General features: G+C 39.7%; 3 protein-coding genes across 5 annotated transcripts in view; all 3 read left to right on the top strand.

Annotated features, from left to right (window-relative positions):
* pnp4a (purine nucleoside phosphorylase 4a) overlaps positions 1 to 6,178 on the top strand; it is a 27,628-nt gene extending 21,450 nt beyond the window's left edge. The window contains exons 1-7 of one of the 2 annotated variants that reach the window (XM_010729537.3): positions 1 to 98; positions 2,006 to 2,169; positions 2,550 to 2,653; positions 4,028 to 4,203; positions 4,313 to 4,503; positions 5,414 to 5,493; positions 5,647 to 6,178. The exon at positions 1 to 98 is cut by the window's left edge and continues 7 nt beyond it. In XM_010729537.3, the coding sequence (XP_010727839.1) occupies positions 76 to 98; positions 2,006 to 2,169; positions 2,550 to 2,653; positions 4,028 to 4,203; positions 4,313 to 4,503; positions 5,414 to 5,493; positions 5,647 to 5,793 (885 nt within the window). In that variant the 5' untranslated portion in view covers positions 1 to 75 and the 3' untranslated portion in view covers positions 5,794 to 6,178. The remainder of the gene's footprint in view (positions 99 to 2,005; positions 2,170 to 2,549; positions 2,654 to 4,027; positions 4,204 to 4,312; positions 4,504 to 5,413; positions 5,494 to 5,646) is intronic. The other variant, XM_019254906.2, reaches the window with a different exon arrangement.
* A 1,105-nt stretch (positions 6,179 to 7,283) lies between these two features.
* Positions 7,284 to 9,477, top strand: LOC104917951 (lysine-specific demethylase 6B). Of its 2 annotated transcripts, XM_027279656.1 has the most exons (6): positions 7,284 to 7,385; positions 7,655 to 7,826; positions 8,022 to 8,161; positions 8,392 to 8,627; positions 9,106 to 9,162; positions 9,265 to 9,477. In XM_027279656.1, exons 3-6 carry the CDS (start codon positions 8,145 to 8,147, stop codon positions 9,408 to 9,410), a joined length of 456 nt encoding a protein of 151 aa, XP_027135457.1. In that variant the 5' UTR covers positions 7,284 to 7,385; positions 7,655 to 7,826; positions 8,022 to 8,144; the 3' UTR covers positions 9,411 to 9,477. The 2 variants fall into 2 exon arrangements, with proteins under 2 accessions (XP_027135457.1, XP_027135456.1); XM_027279655.1 differs by lacking the exon at positions 8,022 to 8,161 and having other exon boundaries at positions 9,265 to 9,472.
* A 3,950-nt stretch (positions 9,478 to 13,427) lies between these two features.
* Positions 13,428 to 19,972, top strand: rem1 (RAS (RAD and GEM)-like GTP-binding 1). Its single transcript, XM_010729539.3, has 5 exons — positions 13,428 to 13,643; positions 15,982 to 16,385; positions 17,875 to 17,957; positions 18,911 to 19,118; positions 19,209 to 19,972. Exons 2-5 carry the CDS (start codon positions 16,016 to 16,018, stop codon positions 19,484 to 19,486), a joined length of 939 nt encoding a protein of 312 aa, XP_010727841.2. The 5' UTR covers positions 13,428 to 13,643; positions 15,982 to 16,015; the 3' UTR covers positions 19,487 to 19,972.
* Positions 19,973 to 21,587: the final 1,615 nt, after the last annotated feature.

Genomic DNA, 21,587 nt, shown 5'->3' with positions numbered 1-21,587 from the left:
CCCAAACACACTTATATACAAACACACACATAGAGTCATCGTTCATCGTTGTCTGTTGTCCGTCATCCGTCAGTCATGCACAGCAAAGAACAAATCAGGTAAGAAAACATATTTTATCATCTGGATTAATTTATCATAAATGTGTATTTTATTTATGTGCCACTTTCTCTCAATATACTAATCCAGTGTTTAATCAACCTTTTGTCTTGTGACCCTTCGTCACTGCATATTTCTACTGTGACCAGTTCTACCAAGAAGTTCTTTGTTTTCTTTTAATCATTTCCAGAAACTTGAACTCACAAGAAAAAATCAGATTAGAGGCAAGTCTGTCCAGTTTAATTGTTCTGTTAATTAGTTTATGACCTCAGAACCAACCAGTCTTGATAACATTAAAAAAAGAAATTTCATCGTATGAATCAGACACCAATAAAATACTTTCTGGTTCCTACTGGTACTCAGCAAAAACTATCCATCTAGAACCAATTATCGAGAACAAGGCTGGGCACAGGCTGGGACAAATGCCAAGTGGGAGAAACAACAATAATATTCTGTACAACATATTGTAAGTAAGTTGGTGTATTCATGTTTATTTTGTAATACTGACCACCCAAAGTAGATTCTCCCACTTCACAAGTATTGTTTAAGATTTTAAGTTGCCAGGCAACCAATTGAGACACCAGGGAGTTAGTGGTCCCAGTCAAGAATTACCTGAATTAGTGAAATAATGGATATTAGATAACTACACTAAAATACACACAATACACTGATTTATGTTTCTCCACAAAGTGAATAGTGAATTGAAATTCTACTCAGAGATGAAAACTGTTGTCCTTCATCTTTGTTTACTGCAACACATTCATATTTTGGCTGCAATGTTAAAGTCTTAGCCTATGTGTGTGTTTGTAAATGTTGAACCTGAGGATCAGAGCGAGTAGAGTGAGTTAACACTAAAGTAAAGTAAAGTAAAATCACGTTACTGTCAGCGGAGGTGTGATGCAAAACCAGATGCCAAAAGAAATTGCCAAGAAACAAAAGTGAGGGAAGTTACTGGTCCGAGCCAAAAAATAGTTTAGCACAAGTTTTTCTACTTATTAATGAAATATAATGTTTTAATTTAGTGGCACTGGTAGGTTTTTTGTTCACGTATCATATATGAACGTATCAGTCAAGATATTTCACCAAGATACCTGAGAAACAATAATGTCAGTGTGATGGTATAGCTGCATATTCTCCTGTATTTCATTCTAATACTTAACATTTCATGTTTGGACAATCACTGCTCTCAGTTTTGACTTTTGCTCAGCAGCTTCATTACAGTGACATGTAAACATGGCAGCATCATGGAGTCCAGCCCCAGCAGTCATGCTGTAAACAAATCCACAGTTTAACCAGATTATCTAAACCAAACTGAATGTTAAGGTCCATTTTACAGTGCAGAGCTCTACCTCCTGATTCAACTTACACCTGTTTGTCTTATGTAATCTTTTTCCAGGAAGAGGAAAGAGATTTTGAGCACACATTTAACATGAACAATTAAAACAGAGGCACTTAGCGATTAGAGATAGAAAGATAAAGATTAAAGCTTGCAAAATATTAATTTCACTGTTTCTGTAAAATTGTACTTGTTAGTTGTATTCCAGAGCATTAAGCATGTTTATATCCTTTGCTGCTAAATGGCAAATAACATTCCTCACATTATTTTGGTGATTACGACAGCCGACATCTTTGGACCTGATTTAAACTGACTCAAGGAAAACTACCTGGATCCAACATGTATACATTTATTTAATTCAATAAAAAAGAGACCTGAGGATGACCAGAACAAGTCTGAATAAACCAAAGGATAGACCTGAATGATCCTGAATGTGCAGGACTTGAAAACACCCAGTGATACATCATTATGTTGATGATACACCACGTGTGGTCTGTATTAAATTCACACTTAAAAATACTGGATTGCTTCTAAACTAATAAAAAAAAACCCATCTCTTCTTCCTGTCTGCAGTCATGATGAATACCAGAAGACAGCTGACTGGCTGTTATCTCAGACGAAGCACCGGCCCCAGGTGGCGATCATCTGTGGGTCTGGACTGGGCATGCTCGCTGACACCCTCAAGTGTCAAGACTCCTTCAATTATTCTGACATACCAGGCTTCCCACAGAGCACAGGTACTGTTGATATACAGTTTTATTTCAGTACAAATTATATTCAAGAATAAATGATTATAAATTAATTTGGGCTATAATTTGGAATAATCTGTACAATGTCTGTCTGAATTATAGGGTACAATGAAAAGAATAAACTGAATACGAGAGAGTAAAAAAAAGAACGAAAAAAACAGGACTGTCTGATTACAACATGTATGAGAAGTAACTGCATGTTTAGCCTAGCTTAGCACAAAGACTGGAAGCAGAGGGAAACTGCTAGCATAGCTTCATTGAAAGAATAAAAACAATCCACCTGTCAGCTCCAAACCTGTCCGGTTCACATGTCAGCTGTATCACCATCACTATTTCTGTCTCTCATCCTGACTCTGTTTGTGTTTCAGTGCAGGGTCATGCAGGTCGGCTGGTTTTCGGTGAACTGAAGGGGAAGACGTGTGTCTGCATGCAGGGTCGCTTCCACATGTATGAAGGACATTCACTCTGCAAGGTACAAACACACACAGATGCATGTATGATTAACCTGAAAGGGACGGTTTGGGAATTATGCTTATTCCCATTTTTGCAGTCAAATGTGTGTTTGGCAACCAATACCACCAGCAGCTGGCCAAAGACAGTCAGGGAACAAAATCCACATAGCAGCACTAAAACTCACTAATTAATTTGTTTAATTTATACAAAATCAGAGTGTGAAAACCGTGTGAGCAGCTGCCAGGTGACCAGCAAAGACTCCAGGTTGCAGCCAAGAAAAATGGCCCCCCACATGACCCCCTGTAATATTGACAATTGTTGTTTTAACACTCCAAATGTCAAACATGAAATACACTGTGTTAATTAACCAGGTACTGGTACCCCTTTGTTTCAAACCTTTATAGATTGAGAAAATAGGCTTTTATTGATCCAAACAGGGGGAATTCTAGTTTTGTTGCAGCACCAGAACAGAAAGTGCAGATAAGATTTTAAAATTATAATAATAATTTGAGGTATATAATATGTAGGACTTGAACTGTCATGTTCAAAGACTTCATAAAGCACAAGAGCACACACATCAGTGTTTCCCCAAGGTGGAGAGTTTATTTCTGGCCATTTTGGCTGGAATGCACATGAACACACTATTTCAGTGTTTTACATTTTTAACTGCATTTACACACAATGAACAAATTCTAAATAAGAAACAATGAACACAAAAAAAATCCTATGTATGGGAAATACTACAGACACACACTGTGTGTGAGCTGATTAAAAGCCCCCTCAGTCATGCAGCCTTGGTGTAACACAGTTATGACTGTTTGTAATCAGCAGCGTGAGACCAAACCTGTAACATGACCTGTGTGTGTGTGTGTGCGTGCATGTGCGTGTGTGTGTGTGTGTGTGTGTGTGTGTGTGTGTGTTGTGAACCCAGCTCAGGTCATGCATGAGATTGGTCACATGCAGGCTTTTAGCAGATGGCTGAATGCTGCTATTGTTTCCATCTCTATTACACACACATACACACACTTGTGCGTGTCATGCAGAGATACCTGACTGTCCTCTTGTTGGCGCTCTATAGAAACTCCTTTTACAAAGAAACTACTGATCTAACACAGTTTATTTTACCCCAAACACACCAGAAGATTATTCCAGATTCTAGTTCTAGGGATTTGTGAACGGGATTTGTACCTGGAAAGCTGCACTCAATGCGTTAAGACCCCAGAACATAACCCCCTTTACAGTAATTTGATTGGTTGGTTATGTAACTGTCAGGAGACACTGCCTGAAGAAGTGTGTCCTGCAACACATGAAGAACCACCGTCTCTATAGCAATTCTTATGTTTGAGATAAACAATTACTAACCTGTCTGTCTGTCCGTCCGTCCATTCATCAGACAACATTTCCGGTCCGGGTCTTCAAGCTGCTGGGAGTGCAGACTCTGATCGTGACAAATGCTGCTGGCTCATTGGCCGACGGCCTCCAGCCTGGTGACATCATGATTATCAAAGACCACATCAACTTCCCTGGACTGGCCGGTCTGAACCCACTGTGTGGACCCAACAACGACAAGTAACACAGATTTATACCATGTATCCCAGATATCTACGTTATTAAAGTTTATTGTTTTACAGTTTTGTTTCAGTTGTTGATCTTGTTGTTTATTATTTGTTGTTTACAGATTCGGGCCTCGTTTCCCAGCCATGTCAGGTTGCTATGACAAAGGCCTGTGTTGCATAGCAATGGAGATCGCCAAAGAGTTAGGCGTGGCCAGCCTCATACAGGATGGCGTGTATGCCATGGTGGGTGGGCCAAACTTTGAAAGCATCGCTGAGGCCAGACTGTTACATCGACTCGGGGTGGACGCTGTCGGTAAGACACACACAGACACACACAAAACAGACTCACAGTGTGAAATCCTGAGGCCACAATATGAACAAACAACATCCTGATGATTTCACTATTCTCAGAGCCTTCCTGGTAATTCAAATCTGATGGGTTTATCCTCTGAGGAGCAGGAAGTCTTTTCTGGAGTTATAACAATAAATTCTGGTGTGTCCAGATAAGTCCAATCAGACTTACCTTGGACTCGTACATGGACTAGTCTTAGACTGTGCCATTGGTCTTGCCAAATATTCTAGGTGGCCTCGTCCGACTTTCTTTCTGAGGTAACTTCCTCCATAAACACAGTGATATCTGTGTTGCTTGACAGGTTATTTGTTCTTTTTTCCATTGGCAGTCAAGGAGAAACCAGGAACCATAATTCATTTTTATTTCAGCTGTTCACACAGTAGACAGTGGAGAGATGGGGGTGTCTGTGAATTTTAAAAAACTGTAGCTTGGTAAATGAGTCTATGTAAACAATGGAAACACACCATTTTGTTTGAAAATGTCATTTTTTTTGTTATTTACCAGCATACAGAATGTCATGGTATCACCATAATTAATGATCTCCTGGACTCGTAGGTCCAAGACTTTAGGATGTTGTTGTCAATTGAAAATTACAAATTATAGTGGAAATTAAGCATCTTAAAATAAAAAAAATAAACTCTCTCTCTTGCACTGGACTCAACAAAGGTGCTCTTGCTGCCCTCTGTGCAGAGTATATTTAACCAGCTCATAAATCAGGATCCTTGAGACTGACTGTCTATATTTTTCATCATCACTCCTCAAGTAGTTGTAAACACAGTAGTGGTGTCAGTACTGGCTGTATTGGTAGTGTTATCATCAGTATCATCAGTACTGTTGTGTCTCAGTAACTTCATGTGTTGTGTGTTTGCAGGTATGAGTACGGCTCCTGAGGTCGTTGTAGCGACTCACTGCGGTCTGAGAGTCTTTGGCCTCTCTCTGATCACCAACAAGGTAAAGACACTGATCAATGCATCAATGTATTGATGGATTTTGACCAGTTCATAAGATAAAATGGACCTTCCAGGGTCAACTTGGTAGATGTTGGATTGATTGTTTGACTGACTGGTTGGTTGTTTGGCTGATTGATTGATTGGTCTGTGACAGGTGGTGAAGAGTTACGAAGACTGTGACAGTGTGAACCATGAGGGCGTCCTGGAGGTTGGCCGGCTGCGCTCTAATACTGTGCAGCAGCTGGTGACTGAACTGATCAGCAGGATGGATATCAATAACAACACCAATGATGCTGTCTGAACACACATAAACATACACACTGTGTATATATTTGACTGTTGTATTTACATCATTTTTACAGAGCTTTCTCCTATTTTCTATTATCATCCTTCATTTTCTTTTTTTACTTTTGCTGTAATAAAAACTTTATTTATATCAACATGGTGCCTAAAAACTCTCTATCAGGGTAAATTTGAATGTAAGTATTCATTTATGATATTTTATGTTAATCCTACAGATTAATATAACATGCCCGCTGTGTTTGATGGTGCTTTAATATATGAGACTGTAAGACAGAGGTTTTTCTAAAGATTCTTATCTTGTATATTGCTCCTGTTGAATTATGGGATTTTATTTTGTAAAAACATAAAAATATCACTGACCTTCTGATCCGCGTTAATCTGATTAAAAAATGCTGACAAACCTTCTGTTTCCTGTTTTCTGTTTGTGTTGATTAACTGATCTGCAACTGAGCAGAAAGTGTCTCAATCCACTAGATGCTGCTTTGATTTTAAAAAAAAAACTGACTGTATTGTATCAAAAAATGGCAAATAAAAAATGATATTAAGAAAACACAACAACAGCGAAAAGGCCATAATGCATTTTTTATATATTCAAATAAGACTGAGAGCCTACAGCCATGCTAACAGCTCTGTTAGGTTGTACTTGCTAACATATGCTAACTAGCACTAAGTACACCAGAGGCTGACGGGACTGTCGTCAGTTTTGCACATATAAACCGAAATATTTGCTAAATGACATTTTTAAATTTAGAGCAGATGATGGTGCTAGATGAAAAATCTGGACACCCAAAGTCATCAGGATTTGTCCTCTTGGCACTATCGACAATTTCAATCCATTTGGACTAGTTTGTTCTGGAACGAAATGGTGGTCTGGGCGACCAACAGACCAACATTGCCATTGCTAGAGCCATCATGGCTAAAAATACGTTCACATACAATATCTACATTGACGAAGTAGTGACTCTTGTTTCACTCTTGAGAATCTGAACCATGACTACTGTTGGCTACAAGCTCCAGGCTCTTCTCAAATTACAACTCTATACCAACTCTATATTATTCATGTCACTATGGTTCTGTTAATTGTGGGTGGCTTCATCGTCAGACGTCTGTGATTAGTCAGGAACTTACTGACAGTTGGTTTCTGTTTGTATGTATGTGTCTTGATAGGGCAGGTATGATGTTGTCCTGTACTCTGGGGGTGTGGAGTATCAGACCACACCACAGATTGTTTTTGGTTCAGGGGAAAGACAAATAATTGTGGTTACAATTGACTTATACTGCTGGGACCAGAATCAACTGATAGTAGCATAAAGGGGCTGTACATATAATTTATTTAAAACTGTAGATTTACTGTGAATGCAGGTTTCTTACTTGAAGATGCTGCCAGAACAAAACTGACTGAGACCGAGGCAGAATATTCTTTAGTTTAAATGATAATTTGCTGTTGGCATTTCTGATTGGTTTAAAACATTTCAAACAAAACAGAATGTTTTCTTTCAACTCTTTTAGAATGACAGAGAGTTTAGCAATTTGGATACTTTCTGTACAGCAAACTGATTTCCTTCAAACTACATACAGCAAGAGAGACAGGTAAGTTCGAGAGCCTGTACTGTCATTATTATTTGTATTATTTAACATGTTAAATAATCTTCATCACCATATTTCTCAGTTGTCAAGGATTTGTTCAAATTTCCATTTTTTCTGAGTAAAGAGTACTTAACCATGATAACAAAAGTTTATGTTCAAAATCCATTTACTAAAGAATATTGCATGACATTTTTGAAAGCTACTAAATATGGTTAAATTATGTTCTCGTGGGTCTAAAAGCAAAAATTAATTCTAAACCTTTTTTTAAACAGGTGTTTAGTGTTGCGAAGCAGAGCCCATTGCTGCCCCCTTTTGTTTAGATATCAGTGTGACGATGACCGAGAGATTGACCATTGAACTCTTCTTTGTCTCGCTGGTGGTTCTGCTACTGCTTCTGATAATTCTACTGCTTCTTTGCTGGATCCTAAGACGCAGCAGAAGCAGGTAAGCATACAGACGAATAGCTCAAATCAGCCATTGTGGATTTTGAATTTGTATGGTGCCCCAACTTATGACAAAATAAAGTGCAGGTCTTTATGTTTAACATCCTCCTAGCTCAGGCCTCAAATTTGATCTTGTACATTAAGAGTGTTTTCAAACCTGTGTTGCTTAGTTCGGTTGAACTGGTTTTCCCCCTAGGTGTGACTTGTTTGGCCAGATGTTAACACAGCAAACATACTTGGGTGCGGTCACACAGAAGCTCCAGGTGATCTGACCTTTGACCCCATCTGCACTGCAGACGACTCTGCAAATTTAAGCTAAATGGCTCCTGTAACCAGGTGTGATTTGCATATTAGGATGCAAATGAGAGAAATCAACAGTCAGCCAAGGTCTGACCTGCACTAGTTACAATGTATGTTGCCTTCTTGATAGAAGTAGATGGCTGTCCAAATGTTCTGTCAGCAGCTGAAGGAAAGTAATTTTGATACTGGTACACCGAACAGAGCTGCAAAAGGTATGTGTGGGGTGATTCAGAGTTTTGTTGCCTCTGTGGGTTGTGATTCCTCAGAAACTTCACAGAGCTGAAGCTCTCAATGGGCGGAATTACTCCTGTCCTGACCATCAGAACCGAACAAGACCATGCCGACCAGGTGATGGACCGCATGCTGGACCGAGTATTCCTCCAGGTGAAAGCAGATTCAGGAGACAAACTTGGAGTAGAACCCAGAGCAGAACCTGAAGAGGAATTTGCAGAAGCATCAGGATCAGACCCAGAGGTTTCAACAGCTTCTCCTCCCAGCAGAGGTGGGTGTTACTGAATATTCAGCTGAAGTGAAAGTGCCAAAAAGAACTAAAATTGTTTTGTCAAATTAGCACTGAGAGAAGTTGCAAATGAAATGTGTGTACTGAAATGAGTCTATTAACGTGCAAGGCCTGAAAGGAGTTGAAAAGGCATTTGAAGTTGAATTGTTGGTTGAACTGAAAGCACTGAAAAGAGTTGAGGCATCAGTTGTATTGGTGCTGAAAGGAAATGAAGAAAGAGAAACACTGAAAGCAATCAAAGCGTCAGAGATGTTGAATAGTTTAAAGCCTGTTCAGAGACAAATGAGGTCAGTTAGCAGCAGCTCCACCTGCTGGCATGAGATTAACTATGCGTGTGTTACTGAAACTGAACCTTTGCTGTTTAGAGATCTAACAAAACATTGAAAATCTGAATTTTGAAATCAGTTTTTAGGTAGCTTTGGCTGAAGCTTGATGTAGATATTTTGTTTCTTTCCTGCAGCAGTGAATGTTGAAAACATGGGACTGTGGAAGTGGGCCATTCTAAGACCTCCCAAAGGTGAGAAACAAATAAAAAAGATTTATTTTGAAATTTACTTTACATGATTTGCATTGTTCATTTATTCTGTAATTAATTTTACACTGATGTCCTCTACTCCAGCCAGTCCTCCTCCTCCTCCTCCTCCTCTTCCCCCTCCTCCGTCTGTCGATCAGGATCAATTTGACGTCCTCAGTGGTCAGCAGTCAAATGTATCCCGGGATGCATCACTCTTCTCTCAGGGTTCCTCAAACAGTTCCTCCAGCTAGAAGGAGCAATATGATGTGTCACAGAAATAAACCAATGAACTGTATATGTGAGAACAAAAGACTTTTATTTTAGTATGAATACTCACTGACTTTTAATTATGTTCATATGTTTATATTATGTAGAATAGAAAGTTGTAAACCTGTCTACATACTACAACTACAATTACATATCAAACATTTGCACAGATTCTTGTTTTCATTTTTGTTTCGAGGTAACCTGCATACATAAAAAACATGCAGCAGCCACGAGTGTACTGTACAGACGATTACAGGCGCAGTATGAAGTCAAATAGCCCAAAACATTGAATATCCGTAATGTTTTATCTGATTTGCTGTGACAGAAATTGTTTAAAGGTCCACTGTGTTTGGATTAAGTGAAATCTAGTGGCGATGTTGCGATGCAACTAAATGATCGATGCTCACTCCCTCCTCTTTCCATGTTGTGTAGCAGAAACTGTTGCATAACATGTGAAAACTTGAAACAAACTATCAAGAGTCAGTGTTTGGTTTGTCTGTAGAAACATGGTGAACTGTAAGAGGACCGGCTCCCTCTCTAGATAAAAGTCTCATTCTAAAAAAAATAAACACAATACCTACCCACATCATCCCATCCCACAGCCTCCACTCATCTGATGCTGACCTCCTGACTCCCCCACCCAGGACCAAGTACCGAACCTGGAGCGACAGAACCTTCTCTGTAGCTGCCCCCTCCCTCTGGAACTCTCTCCCAAACATATCCGTGACTGGACTGACCTTTAAAATTGCTTTTAATGTTTAGCTTAGTCTTATTATCATCATTATTATAATAATAATATTAATAATAAATTATTGTTATTGTTATTATTATTATTGTTGTTGTTGTTGTTAATAATAATAATAATAATAATAATAATAATAATAATTATTATTATTATTATTGTTTATTAGTATTATTTGAAGGATTATTATTATTATGCCGCTTATACACTAAAGAAAGCATAGTTATGAATATATTTCATTTTAGTATATTTTTATATTTTATTTTATATTTTATTTCTGACAACAGATATTCCTAAATCTTACACACTGGACCTTTAAAGATTCATAAAGGTTTTTTGCATCAGATAAAAAAAACTTGGCATATGTCTTTATTTAATGATGTGATATTTCTCCAACAGACTAGAGACTAAAAGAAGATAAAGAAAAAAGAAAAAAAAAAGCAGAGGATATAAAAGTACCACAACATACAAATATAATGAAATATATAAAATATAATGTTGTAAAAAAATATCAAATATGCAATAAATTAAGCCATTAAATAAAAACAAAGAAAAGCCTTACTAATCAAAATACTGTAGAAGGTTATATATAATAAGTTATATATCACACATATGGTAATAAGAATAGATGTGGGTCTTTATTTACAACCAAGTTGCCCCAGATTTAACTCTTCTCAAAGTCTTTAATTATGTACATACACATTCTGGGCTAAAGGAGTTTTAGACATCAGTTGACATCAGACATCAGAGGTTTGCTACCTCTTCCCCAACTCTACCCATATGTAGGATGGTGTTTCTTACACCATCCTACTGTTTCTTACATAAGATCCAAATGTAAGAAGGTCCAGCTAAATACCTACAGCAGTAACTGAGCTTTGCCTACAGGCCAAGCAGCTTATCAGTTTGTGATATTTGTTTGTGAGGTTACTAGTGATTCAAACAAAGGCCGAGGAGGCAGTGAACAGTCAGTTACTCTCATGGTGACAGAAAAAATCAGCTGTCAGTCACTACTATCAGTCCGCCTGCAGAGGGAGTGATGGAACTGCTGGTGGTGGAGCTAGCAGAAGCTGGTTGTGCTGATAAAAAGGTTGATGATCTGTGATTGGCTTCTGTGCTGGTAACTGAAAGGCTCACTGGATTGGATGAAGTGATGGCGATGTGGGAGGAAACTCCTCCTCTTAAAATTTAAACTTTTAAACTGAGGGGGTGGTTAAAGTCTAAACAGCTGCGATGTGTTGAGTTTCAGTAAGAGCACTCACTCTGACAAAGAGGAAGTGATGTGTGTTTCTCTTTAATCTAATTTTCCATTTCAACTCAAGTGGAAACTGTGAAAACCAATTTCTGCCAGAAAAAAAGTATGACAAGTTAAGAATCACAGAATGAAAATAGTCTACTATGATAAATCCAAATTATGTTATACTATGTTATACTTTTGACTGACTTTTGGGGAATCGGGGCTTCATAGTACAGGTCCAGGGCCAGTATGTCACTTCCATTATATTACATTAAAACAATGTTCACTGGCATTGGACCCTTCCAATCTGATAAACCTTCAACCATTTCAAACTTTTGAACTTGCCCAAGGCAACCTCCATAGCTGTGAAGTGAAGCCAATGTTGAAGTGCCAAAAACTGCAGTTCCTCAAACATCCACTTGAGGCTGGCAACAGAACGAGTCAGTCTCCATAAGCCCCCATGTTAAAATGTCTAACTTCACAGCAGAAATAACATGTTTACTGTCTGGTACAAAAAACGTTTGGTTCTCTAAAGATAATTTCCTCGTTTATGAGAACTGTACTCAAGGTGATTTTTTATAGAAATCACCTGTTCAAATTATATTAAGGCTTAAAGCTACACAGAAGAGCATGGATGCTTTGATTGACAGGTGGGAGCCAGTACAGGTATCTTGTTTGAGCTACCAGTTGTAATTCAGTCCTCATCTGATCTATATCTTTGCCCATTTTTCAATTAGCCGGGAGGCTGCAAAGGCAGGACTGCCACGATGGTGATGCCAGAGCCACCACACTCTGAGCTTCTTTTTAGAAACCCGAGGGTGACATCACGGATACTAGATCCCTGTTTTATACAGTCTATGGTCTTTCATCAGCTTACTAGTTAGTAAACTGCTATCTTTAGCAATTAGTCCTTTGTCATTCTACTAGTTTGTAAATGTATCTGTGTCAGATAGCTAGTTAGTAAACTGGTCCCTTAGGTAACTAATTAGAAAAACTAGTATTTATGTCAGTTAGTCCTGAGTCAACTAAGTCAACTAAGTCAACTGAGTAAACTGGTGATCCATCAGCTAGCTAGTACATTGGTATTATTCATCATTTAGTTAGTAAACTGGTATCTTTATCAATTAGTCCTTCAACTAGTCCTTTGTCAGCTCTTAGTTAGCTCTGATTAGTTGGTAAACGGGTTCTTCATCAGCTAGCTAGTTAGTAAATGTGTTCTTGTCAGCTGGCTAGTTAGTAAACTGGTTTTGTCAGTTAACATTATCCTTTGTCAGATAAGCTGATTTCTTTTTCAACAGTCCTATATCAGCTAGCTAGCTAGTAAAATATCTTCATCCATTAGTCCACCATAGTTAGTAAACCGGTATTTTTGCCAGTTAGTCCTTCGTCAGATAAACTAGTATCTTTATCAGTCAGTCCTTCATTAGCTATTTGAGTAAACTGAATTAGTCCTTTGTCAGCTCTTTATTAGTTAGATAGTAAACTGCTGGTTAGTTAAGTAGTGCTTTGTCTGCTAGTTAGTAAACCCCAAAAAGTGGTACTGCATCAGCCTGTACCTCATTCAGTAACTAGTTTACTTTTTTTTTTCATTATCCAGTTATACTCTGATAACTAGTATCAGTATCTCTTCTTACTCTCATCACTTAGTTAGTAAACAGGCACAATATTTAAAGCTTTTATCCGGTCCATGTCTTTTCTGTATTTTGGGGGTTTCTGTTGATGACTATAAGGTTCATCCATAATCTGTTTGACAAACATTTTCATTATGTTTTCGATGCATTTTATGTGTAAAGTATTGTATCCTGACTGAACAGTCTCATGACACCAAACTGTCTCCTCTGGGTCAAACCGGAAGTGACCGGTATGTTTCCTAAACCAACTCACCCTCCACACTGATAAAACACACACCCCCACACACACACACAGACACACACACACACACACACACACACACACACACACACTCCCTCCTCAGTTATCTGTTTCTCCTCTGCTGTCACTGACACACACACACACACACACACACACACACACACACACACACACACACAAGGAGGTAGATAACTCTGTGATTCCACTGCTGAATTTTTAACGCTGTTGTGGAACTTTTTTTTTTTTCCAGGCGGGTTACTGTGGCACCAGGGTACTGTTACACTGACAGAGACAGAGAGCGACAGGGTTCAGTTCAGTACTGTTGTTCACTGAGGCTGGACGGAAACAAGGCTGTTCATGGGGTGCACGGTAAGTTACTCCATCTATTGCATGTTATTTTCTGCTGGTGTTTTTATTTCTTTGAATTCCTCAGCTGTTCCTTACAACAACAAAACTTTTTGTTTTCATACATTATTTATTATTTTTGATTTATGAAATGTCCAAAAACAAATACACACTTTATCGGTACATGTGATTTTTTTTCTAGGTAGATATATATTATATATATTTTACATGCAAAGACATCGATTTCACATTTAATATCACACATGTCTTTGGATATTTTACATGTGATGACATTCATACAATATAGGAAGATGTGGTTTGTCATGTACATTTCTTGTGCTTTCTTTGCTTTCTGGTTTCTGTTTCTGCAGTTCACTGATGGATTTAAACTAATGGGTGACATTTTACCCAAGAGAGCTGTGACCTTTGACCTGCTGACTGTTGCTTGTAGTTCACTGTGGATAAATAAGCAGAAAATTTAGAAGATAATTATGTGCGATTAAAAGAAATTTTGAAGAATTTTGTCTCAAGACTCAACCTCTCCATCACTGACTGTCGTACACAGTACCTTCAAATACTTGAATTATTTATTGTAGTGGGTTTGTTTGTGTGTCTGTGCTCTTTTATGCATGCTAATGGTCTGGGTACATGGGTACGTTTAGTTTCTCGTAACCAGGACTTGACCTGAGACTCGAGTTTGACGGGTGGTGAATTGTATTAAATTGTCTTTTTAAACATTGGTTGGTAAATTTTGTATGAATTTCAACTGATTTGGATCCCAGGTTATACTGTTCAATGTAAGAGACTATAGGTATGCAGTATGTGTAAACTACCATGAAATCACACTGTTCCTCTGTCAAGTAGCTTTACAACACATACTGCTCAGTGTCATCATCAGATCAGATTTAAAGGCATGTAGTCTGTCACAGGAAATGTGCTCCCAATGTAAATATCGGAAATAAATTCCTTTGGCTCTACTGTCATCAGTCTTCGCGGTCTATATCTTTCTAACTGTTTCCAGACAAATCTTTTTTTTTTTTTTGGCCCTTTTCAAGCTTTAAGGGCCGATTCGAACGGATTCGAACCCTGCAGCAAGGACTGAGCCTTTGTACATGGGGCAGTTGCTCTACCGACTGGGCTAAACAACACCCCCCAGACAAATCTTTTTGAGGAGTGACGATCTGTTGCATGTTTATAGTTTTATAGCGTGACTCCCACACTTTGAACTTAAACATAGCTGGCGCCACAGCATGAGTCAGTGCTTCATCAGCTAGCTAGTACAGGAATAGTTAATAGTTATTTTTTTATTCTTTATTATTTTATTTACCACAAATGTGGTTGCTAGTCTTCCTGGGGTCCACACAAAAACAACAACAATAATAAAACAACAATTTAAAATCACACAGTATTCATAAAGACAAGAAACTGCAATATAAGCCAAATATAAATAAGAGAAATGACTCTACTCATAAAATAAATGACTAACAATAACCTGTAATAGAGACAAAAAGAAGAGTCACCAACCAATCAAAATAAACCAAATAAAAATAAACACAACACATTTTTGTTTTAGTAACTTTTTAATAGAAAATCTGCATTTGATCGGTCTGATGTTGGTATATTACAGGCAGCAGAAGCTCTGTGATAAAAAAGTTCTCATCATATCATTTGTTAGATCTTCCAGAAGTGAGATCTTAGGTTCCTCCTTAAAGAATAATATCAGTTTCACATAAGCAAAACACAGAACAGAGCATAGTTTGTGTGATGTATGTGGTAGAATGAAGAGCTGTACATGATCCTGCTACATCAGAATGTAAACAGTCATACTACATGTTTTCCATCCTGGTATTTTCATCCTGTCTGATATACTTTGTCAAGCTTGTCCCTGTTGGATCAGAGAGTAAAGTTTAAGAACTCAGGGAATGCAGCGATGAACAAAATAAACTTTTCCCCTTCTAACTTCTTCCGTCAAACGCCAGAATCCCACTGGACACACGTTGTGAAGGTCAGCGTATTTTGACCCTAAATCAAGCAGAAAATCAGCTGAGCAAAGCCACTCTCACCACTGGAAGTAATTTTTAACTTATTCTTATTTAAACCTTGTTTAAACAGGAAGTCTTGTCATAAAATATAAGACCAAAATGGCTGCATACAGTTTTCAGGCTTCTGTACCTGCAACCATACCCAGCAGTGATGTCAGAGTGTACCAACCACACCCTGTAGTACACTCCTACATCACTGCAACAAGGTGAGAAGTTACGGTTGGCATATCGGCAAAGTGGTCTTTACTGAAAATAAAAAACTGACCACTGAACACTGAAGACCAGACTTTAGTCTAAAATCCTCCTTTGTCCTTCCTCAGGCCTGTCCTGCCCTGATGCCGTTACCATAGCAACATGACCCTCAACACCCAGAGAGAGAAGGAGCCCCTGCGGCGGCGAGGCAGCACGCCGATTCCTCCCGCCAAATTCTGCCAGCACTCGTCTTGGACTCGAGCTCCTCAGTTGCCCAGCCCCAGCGCCCAGACCAACCCGGAGAAGCCCCGCACCCAGCGCAGCCACCCTCCTCTGGGACAGTCGGCATCCTACCATCCTGGAGACAAGTCACTCCACTACCGTGCCCAGTGGAGTTCAGACTCGGAGGACGACTCGCAGAGCGACTCGGACTGTGTTCACAGAGTGGTGCTGCTAGGTGACCATGGTGTCGGAAAGACTAGCCTCGCAGGAATCTTTGCTGGGATCACAGAGAAAGATGAACAACCTGGAGGTGGGATGTCGTCTAATTAGTTAGTCTAGTTTGACCGTTTTTTAAAACGTTAGTGCAATAAAATACTTTTGCTTAGTTCAACACACTCACTTGATCTGGTAGCTCATGGTGGCTCATGTCACCAGGTAGATGGATACTGTTTTACAACCCCTTCAATAAAACAGTGATTTGTTATTTTTACTCTTTGGTTTCTACAGTAGCCCAGAACAAACAAACCAAACCCTGGCTCTAGATAGGACCTTTCATGTTTTTCAAGGATTTTCTGGTCACTGTTGTTTTGAGGATGAAACCGAACCAAGGGGAGAATGTAACAAGTTAATAACTTATCCACCGATTTGGACTAAAACAAACTAGCTACAGCTTTGAAAATTCCCTAAACCTGGTCTGGTTGGTTCTGATTCCTTAGAAACCCCACAGAGCTTTTCGTGAGTTTCGTTGCACCTTAGTTTCTCAAACACCCTTGCAAGGGGATGATGAAGTGAGGGGTATTCAGACAATTGCAATCAATTTCACCGAATAGATGCCACGAAATTCTACACACTGGAGTCTTAATCACGAGTGATCACTTCACAAGTTGTCTTTTAGGGCCTTTATTTGATGGTGATGGTGATGGTGATGGTGATGGTGATGAAGAAAACGAAGAGGGGTAGTCGGCCATGTAGCCAGTCACTGGAACCATTCGACTACCAAGGCGCTCATCACTCTTCTGATTTTCCACATTAAGATCAGTTTACTGATCATGGTTAGTGTTACTCTGCCAGTGACCTTTGCTGCACAGATTTCCTCTCTCAAGTCTCAACAACTTTATAGAAGTGACAGATACAATCATGTGAGAACCCTATCAATGATGTAGCTTTCAGTTGTCCTCAACAGATCTGTACTCGGTTTCTGTCTCTGACTTTGTTATGATTGCAACCTTGACTGACCCAACATCCATCGATTAGCTCCTGTGTCACGTGTTGATTGGCCCGAGGCCATGATTGACAACCTGTATTGATCCTTGATAGTCTGACATGGTGTGAGGGGACACAGCCTGTCTGCTGCTAGTTTTCAGTTTTGTTTTTATTGATCTTGTTGTTGTTTGCTCAGTCCTAATGCTCCTATTTGTTTCAGGTTATTAACTGTGTTATCACTTATGTTTATAACATATTTGTTGTTGGTCCTCCATTTTGTTTATTGATTTTAGCCTGCTCAGGTCTTGGCACTAGGGATGAATATGTTGGTCGGTTGGTCTACTCCTTCAGTTTGAAATATCTCAACAACTATTGGACAGTAGCTTAGTCCATAGGGACTTGGCTTGGGGACAAGTGGGTGGCTCTGAGTGTGGACTGGTAGCTGGAGAAATGCCAGTTCACCTCCTGGGCACTGCCGAGGTGCCCTTGACAATGCACTGAACTCTCCATTGCATGCTGACATTATGATTTAGCTCAAAGCATTGCTATAAGCCTAAGTCTTGTTGATTATCGTTTGTATTTATTGTTTGCTACAGAGGATACATACGAGCGGACACTGACAGTAGATGGAGAGAAAACCACACTCATCGTCATGGATACCTGGGAGAATGATAAACTGGTACAGATAATCTACATATTATTTTAAGATCACAAGATGTCATTTACCAAGAAATCTGTTATTTTAAATTGGATTACAAATTACAAATGTTGAATTTCCAAACAATTGGATTACAACACCTTAACATCAATGACAGTAAGAATGGACAGAGCCTAAGTGGTGTCACCTGTAGGTTTCTGAAGCGCCGTTTTGAAGCTATAAAATATGTGGCTAATCTAAATATTGGCAAAGTTGTGCCTGGTTGCTTTAATAAGCCATCTGTTATGGCATTTGGGCCATGCCGTTAATTTTGCGTACATTTAAGTCTTAATATAACTTGAACAGGTGAGTTTTATAAAAAATGTACCCTCAGTACAGTTATCATGAACAGGGAAAATAACTACAGAGACCAAAACAGTTTTTTGTACCAGGCTGTAAACATGTTTATTTCTTCTGTGAAGTTGGACATTTTAATATGGTGGCTTATGGAGACTGACTCACTTCTGCAGCCAGCCTCAAGTGGCCAGCTTAACACTGACAAAAAAGTGTCTAAATGGCGGTATCTAACAAACTTCCTATTGCTCCTTCACAATAAATGAAGGAGAGACACACAATACATTCTACTGGTTCACCAAAGCGTGTGTGACATGGTCAGCCCACCTCAGCTCCACCCAGTTTTCACATCTTTGCCCATTTTCGGATTAGCCGGGAGGCGGCAGAGGCAGGACTGCCAAAATGGCGGCAGCCTGAACCACCACTCCAAGCTTCACAATGGCTCTTAAGAAACCTGAGGATGACGTCACAGATATGACGTCCATATTTTATATTGTCTGTAGGTTCACCACAGAGAAGACTTTTTTTAAAGCTCTGAAAGAGCAACAAATGAATAAGGCTGAGGTGTTAGATAGCAGGTAGTAGAATAATCAGATTAATATTTCCACCTCCTCTTCTCATCATGTCTCTCTTCCTGTCAGGAGGGTGAGGACAGTTCCTCTCAGGACGACTGTCTGAAAGTTGGGAGTGCTTATGTCATCGTTTACTCTGTCACCGACCGCTCCAGCTTCGATTCTGCCTCTGAGCTCCGTATCACGCTGCGACGTGCCCGACAGGCTGAAAACCTTCCCATCATCCTCGTGGGCAACAAGAGCGACCTAGTCCGGTCCAGAGAAGTCGCTGTGGAAGGTGGGGTTAAAGGTCACAGGGGATATGGATATGAGATGCTAATGCTGATAGAAAATGCATTCCTTATGTGTGTGTGTCTTTTTTTCCCAGAGGGCCGAGCATGTGCGGTAGTGTTTGACTGCAAGTTCATTGAGACTTCGGCGTCTCTGCAGCACAATGTGTCTGAGCTGTTCGAGGGCGTGGTCCGACAGATCCGCCTTCGTCGGGACGGCAGAGAAGTTGTAGAGCGCCGACGCTCCATCTACAAACGCAAAGAGAGCGTTACCCAGAAGGCTCGCCGCTTCCTGGACCGTCTGGTAGCACGCAACAACCAACGCATGGCGGTCAAGGTGCGGTCCAAGAGCTGCCACGACCTGGCCGTCCTCTGAAAAGTCCTCTGAAGACATGTGTCCACCACTTTCTTTGACTTTGTTGAAGTTCGCTCTGGTTGTGATATTGTGGACGATGACGTCTGCAGTGATTCTCACGCTCAGCGAGTCGACAACAAAAATGACCTGTCGCGTACAGAGTCAGCGGACAGTTATGTGCTGTACGTACGTCGTTGTGACCACTGTGACAACATTGAAACAAATTTTCCTCTTTTTGACCATTTGGTTTCAACATTTTTGTGACTTTTCCTCCAGGTGACCTAAATAGAAGAAAACTGACTGTGGTTCTTCACTGTAGGGTTAAAGATTGGATACGTGTTCAGTTGTCTGTGTGTTAGTGTGTGTTTGTGAACAGGTGACTGTTCCAGATGTCCTGTAGTTTCCAATGTGTCCACTGTGCTCTTCTCTTGAGGTTTCTACTGTGTTCAGTTCAACACTGTGCAGAATAAAGTCTTAAAGGAACAGTCCTCTCAAAATCATGTTTTACAGACTAATATAATATAAATATGGATTTCATTTCAATTCATTTGATTACTTTTCATTCATTTTCATTTTCATTTTTTTTGTTTTTAACATCTACAACTGACTGCTCAGGGAACACCTCCCCAGAACAGTGATTGTCCAATCGCAACTCGACGTGTCAGATTTTTGTCAGTTTTGTGTTGTCTCTGAGTGTTTACCAGACAGTGCAAACTATAGTCTTAGTAATAACATTGAAAACAAGCTGGTGTCAGTAGTTATGAGAAGCAGCTTTTCTCAAAGGACCAGTTTGTAGGATATAGTGGCATCTAGTGGTGTAGTTGCAAATTGCAGCCCCCTCTACTCACCCTCCACGCTCAAAGTGTGAAGAAGAAGCTATGGTGGCCGTGAAATAAGATAAGATAGGGAAAGAGGAGAAACATGTGACAACCCAGGCAGTATGACTAGGGGCAGGGCAGAGAGATCACGATACGTAGAGTCAGCTTTGCCAAATTGATATGATGTTCTTTTTGTTCATGATAAGGTGTTGTTTACACAGCTGTGTGTCCTTGGAGTGTCCAGTGCGATGGAGCATAGACAAAACAAAGTAAACTGCAATGAGAGACCTCTGGGAGAAGAGAATAGCAGGGACAAGTAAATGCAGTTTCTACCCAGTTCCGAAAACATGTTCATGATGGTATCCAAGCGTCGGGGGGTATCCACAGATTGATCACAGATCTGGTCAAGCCTCTTCCGAGTCTCCCCAGACCGGACTGTGGTGTCACGTAACAGTTCCTCAATCTGTGTCACCTTCTGATGTAGCTCTTTCACCTGGTCAGCAACGGCTCTGCAATGGTGTGTGATGACAGCCAACAGCTCCGGGGATTCCTTATTGGCTGCCAGCTTCCCAATTTTCCAATAGATCAGGGCCATCCAGATGCCAACCATTAGGAAATGGGCCAAATCCAAAAAAGAAGAAAAAAAATGCCTAGAGTCAGTGTTTGTTTGTTTGTCTGTTCTGGGCTACTGTAGAAATGGAGGAGGTTCAACATGGTGAACTCGGTGGATGAAGACCCACGGCATCAGTAAATATAAAAGACTCATTCTAAGGTAACAGAAACATAAATATTCTTATATTCAGATAATTATACACTAATAAAAATATTATTGAATATTTTATTCTGTAACCCTGCTAAATCTTACACACTGACCTTTAACTTCTGTTAGGTTGATTGTATATCGTCTATGTCCAGCCTACAAACTACAAACGTAGTGATCATTAATTATTAAGTAAATTGTCCTTTATTTTATTCATTTTAATTATTTATTTATTATTTAATTTGTTTCATTTAATGTAAAATTACTCATGTGTTGTTGTTGTTGTTGAAATCTTTTTTCTGCAGGAGCAGCGGGGATCAAATCTCTGTGTTCCCCCTTCACATGTTTACCGTTGCCATGGTGACATGTGGTCCATTAGCCACAGTGGAAGAAGAGGCGGTTTACTGAGCGGTCGTCACGACGACAGGGTTGTGTGTTGACACCTCTGTGAGGTTGACAGAAAACAGGCCCAGTGTTTGGCTGATGGATGGGACTTTCGGAACTTTTCTGCCCTGAGTTTAGACTCCCAGGCTGCATACAAACC

Source organism: Larimichthys crocea, chromosome VI, assembly GCF_000972845.2.
Source record: "Larimichthys crocea isolate SSNF chromosome VI, L_crocea_2.0, whole genome shotgun sequence".
Taxonomy (NCBI): Eukaryota; Metazoa; Chordata; class Actinopteri; family Sciaenidae; genus Larimichthys; species Larimichthys crocea.
The sequence above is the reverse complement of the archived record's forward strand: the minus strand, read 5'-3'. Positions and strand labels throughout refer to the sequence as shown.

Coding starts and splice junctions, on each gene's coding strand:
- LOC104917951 (XM_027279655.1), top strand. CDS start 7,717: ATGACCGAGAGATTGACCATTGAACTCTTCTTTGTCTCGCTGGTGGTT. Junction 7,827..8,391: donor CTAAGACGCAGCAGAAGCAG/GTAAGCATACAG, acceptor GTGATTCCTCAG/AAACTTCACAGAGCTGAAGC. Junction 8,628..9,105: donor AGCTTCTCCTCCCAGCAGAG/GTGGGTGTTACT, acceptor TCTTTCCTGCAG/CAGTGAATGTTGAAAACATG.
- rem1 (XM_010729539.3), top strand. CDS start 16,016: ATGACCCTCAACACCCAGAGAGAGAAGGAGCCCCTGCGGCGGCGAGGC. Junction 17,958..18,910: donor CCTGGGAGAATGATAAACTG/GTACAGATAATC, acceptor TCTTCCTGTCAG/GAGGGTGAGGACAGTTCCTC. Junction 19,119..19,208: donor CAGAGAAGTCGCTGTGGAAG/GTGGGGTTAAAG, acceptor TTTTTTTCCCAG/AGGGCCGAGCATGTGCGGTA.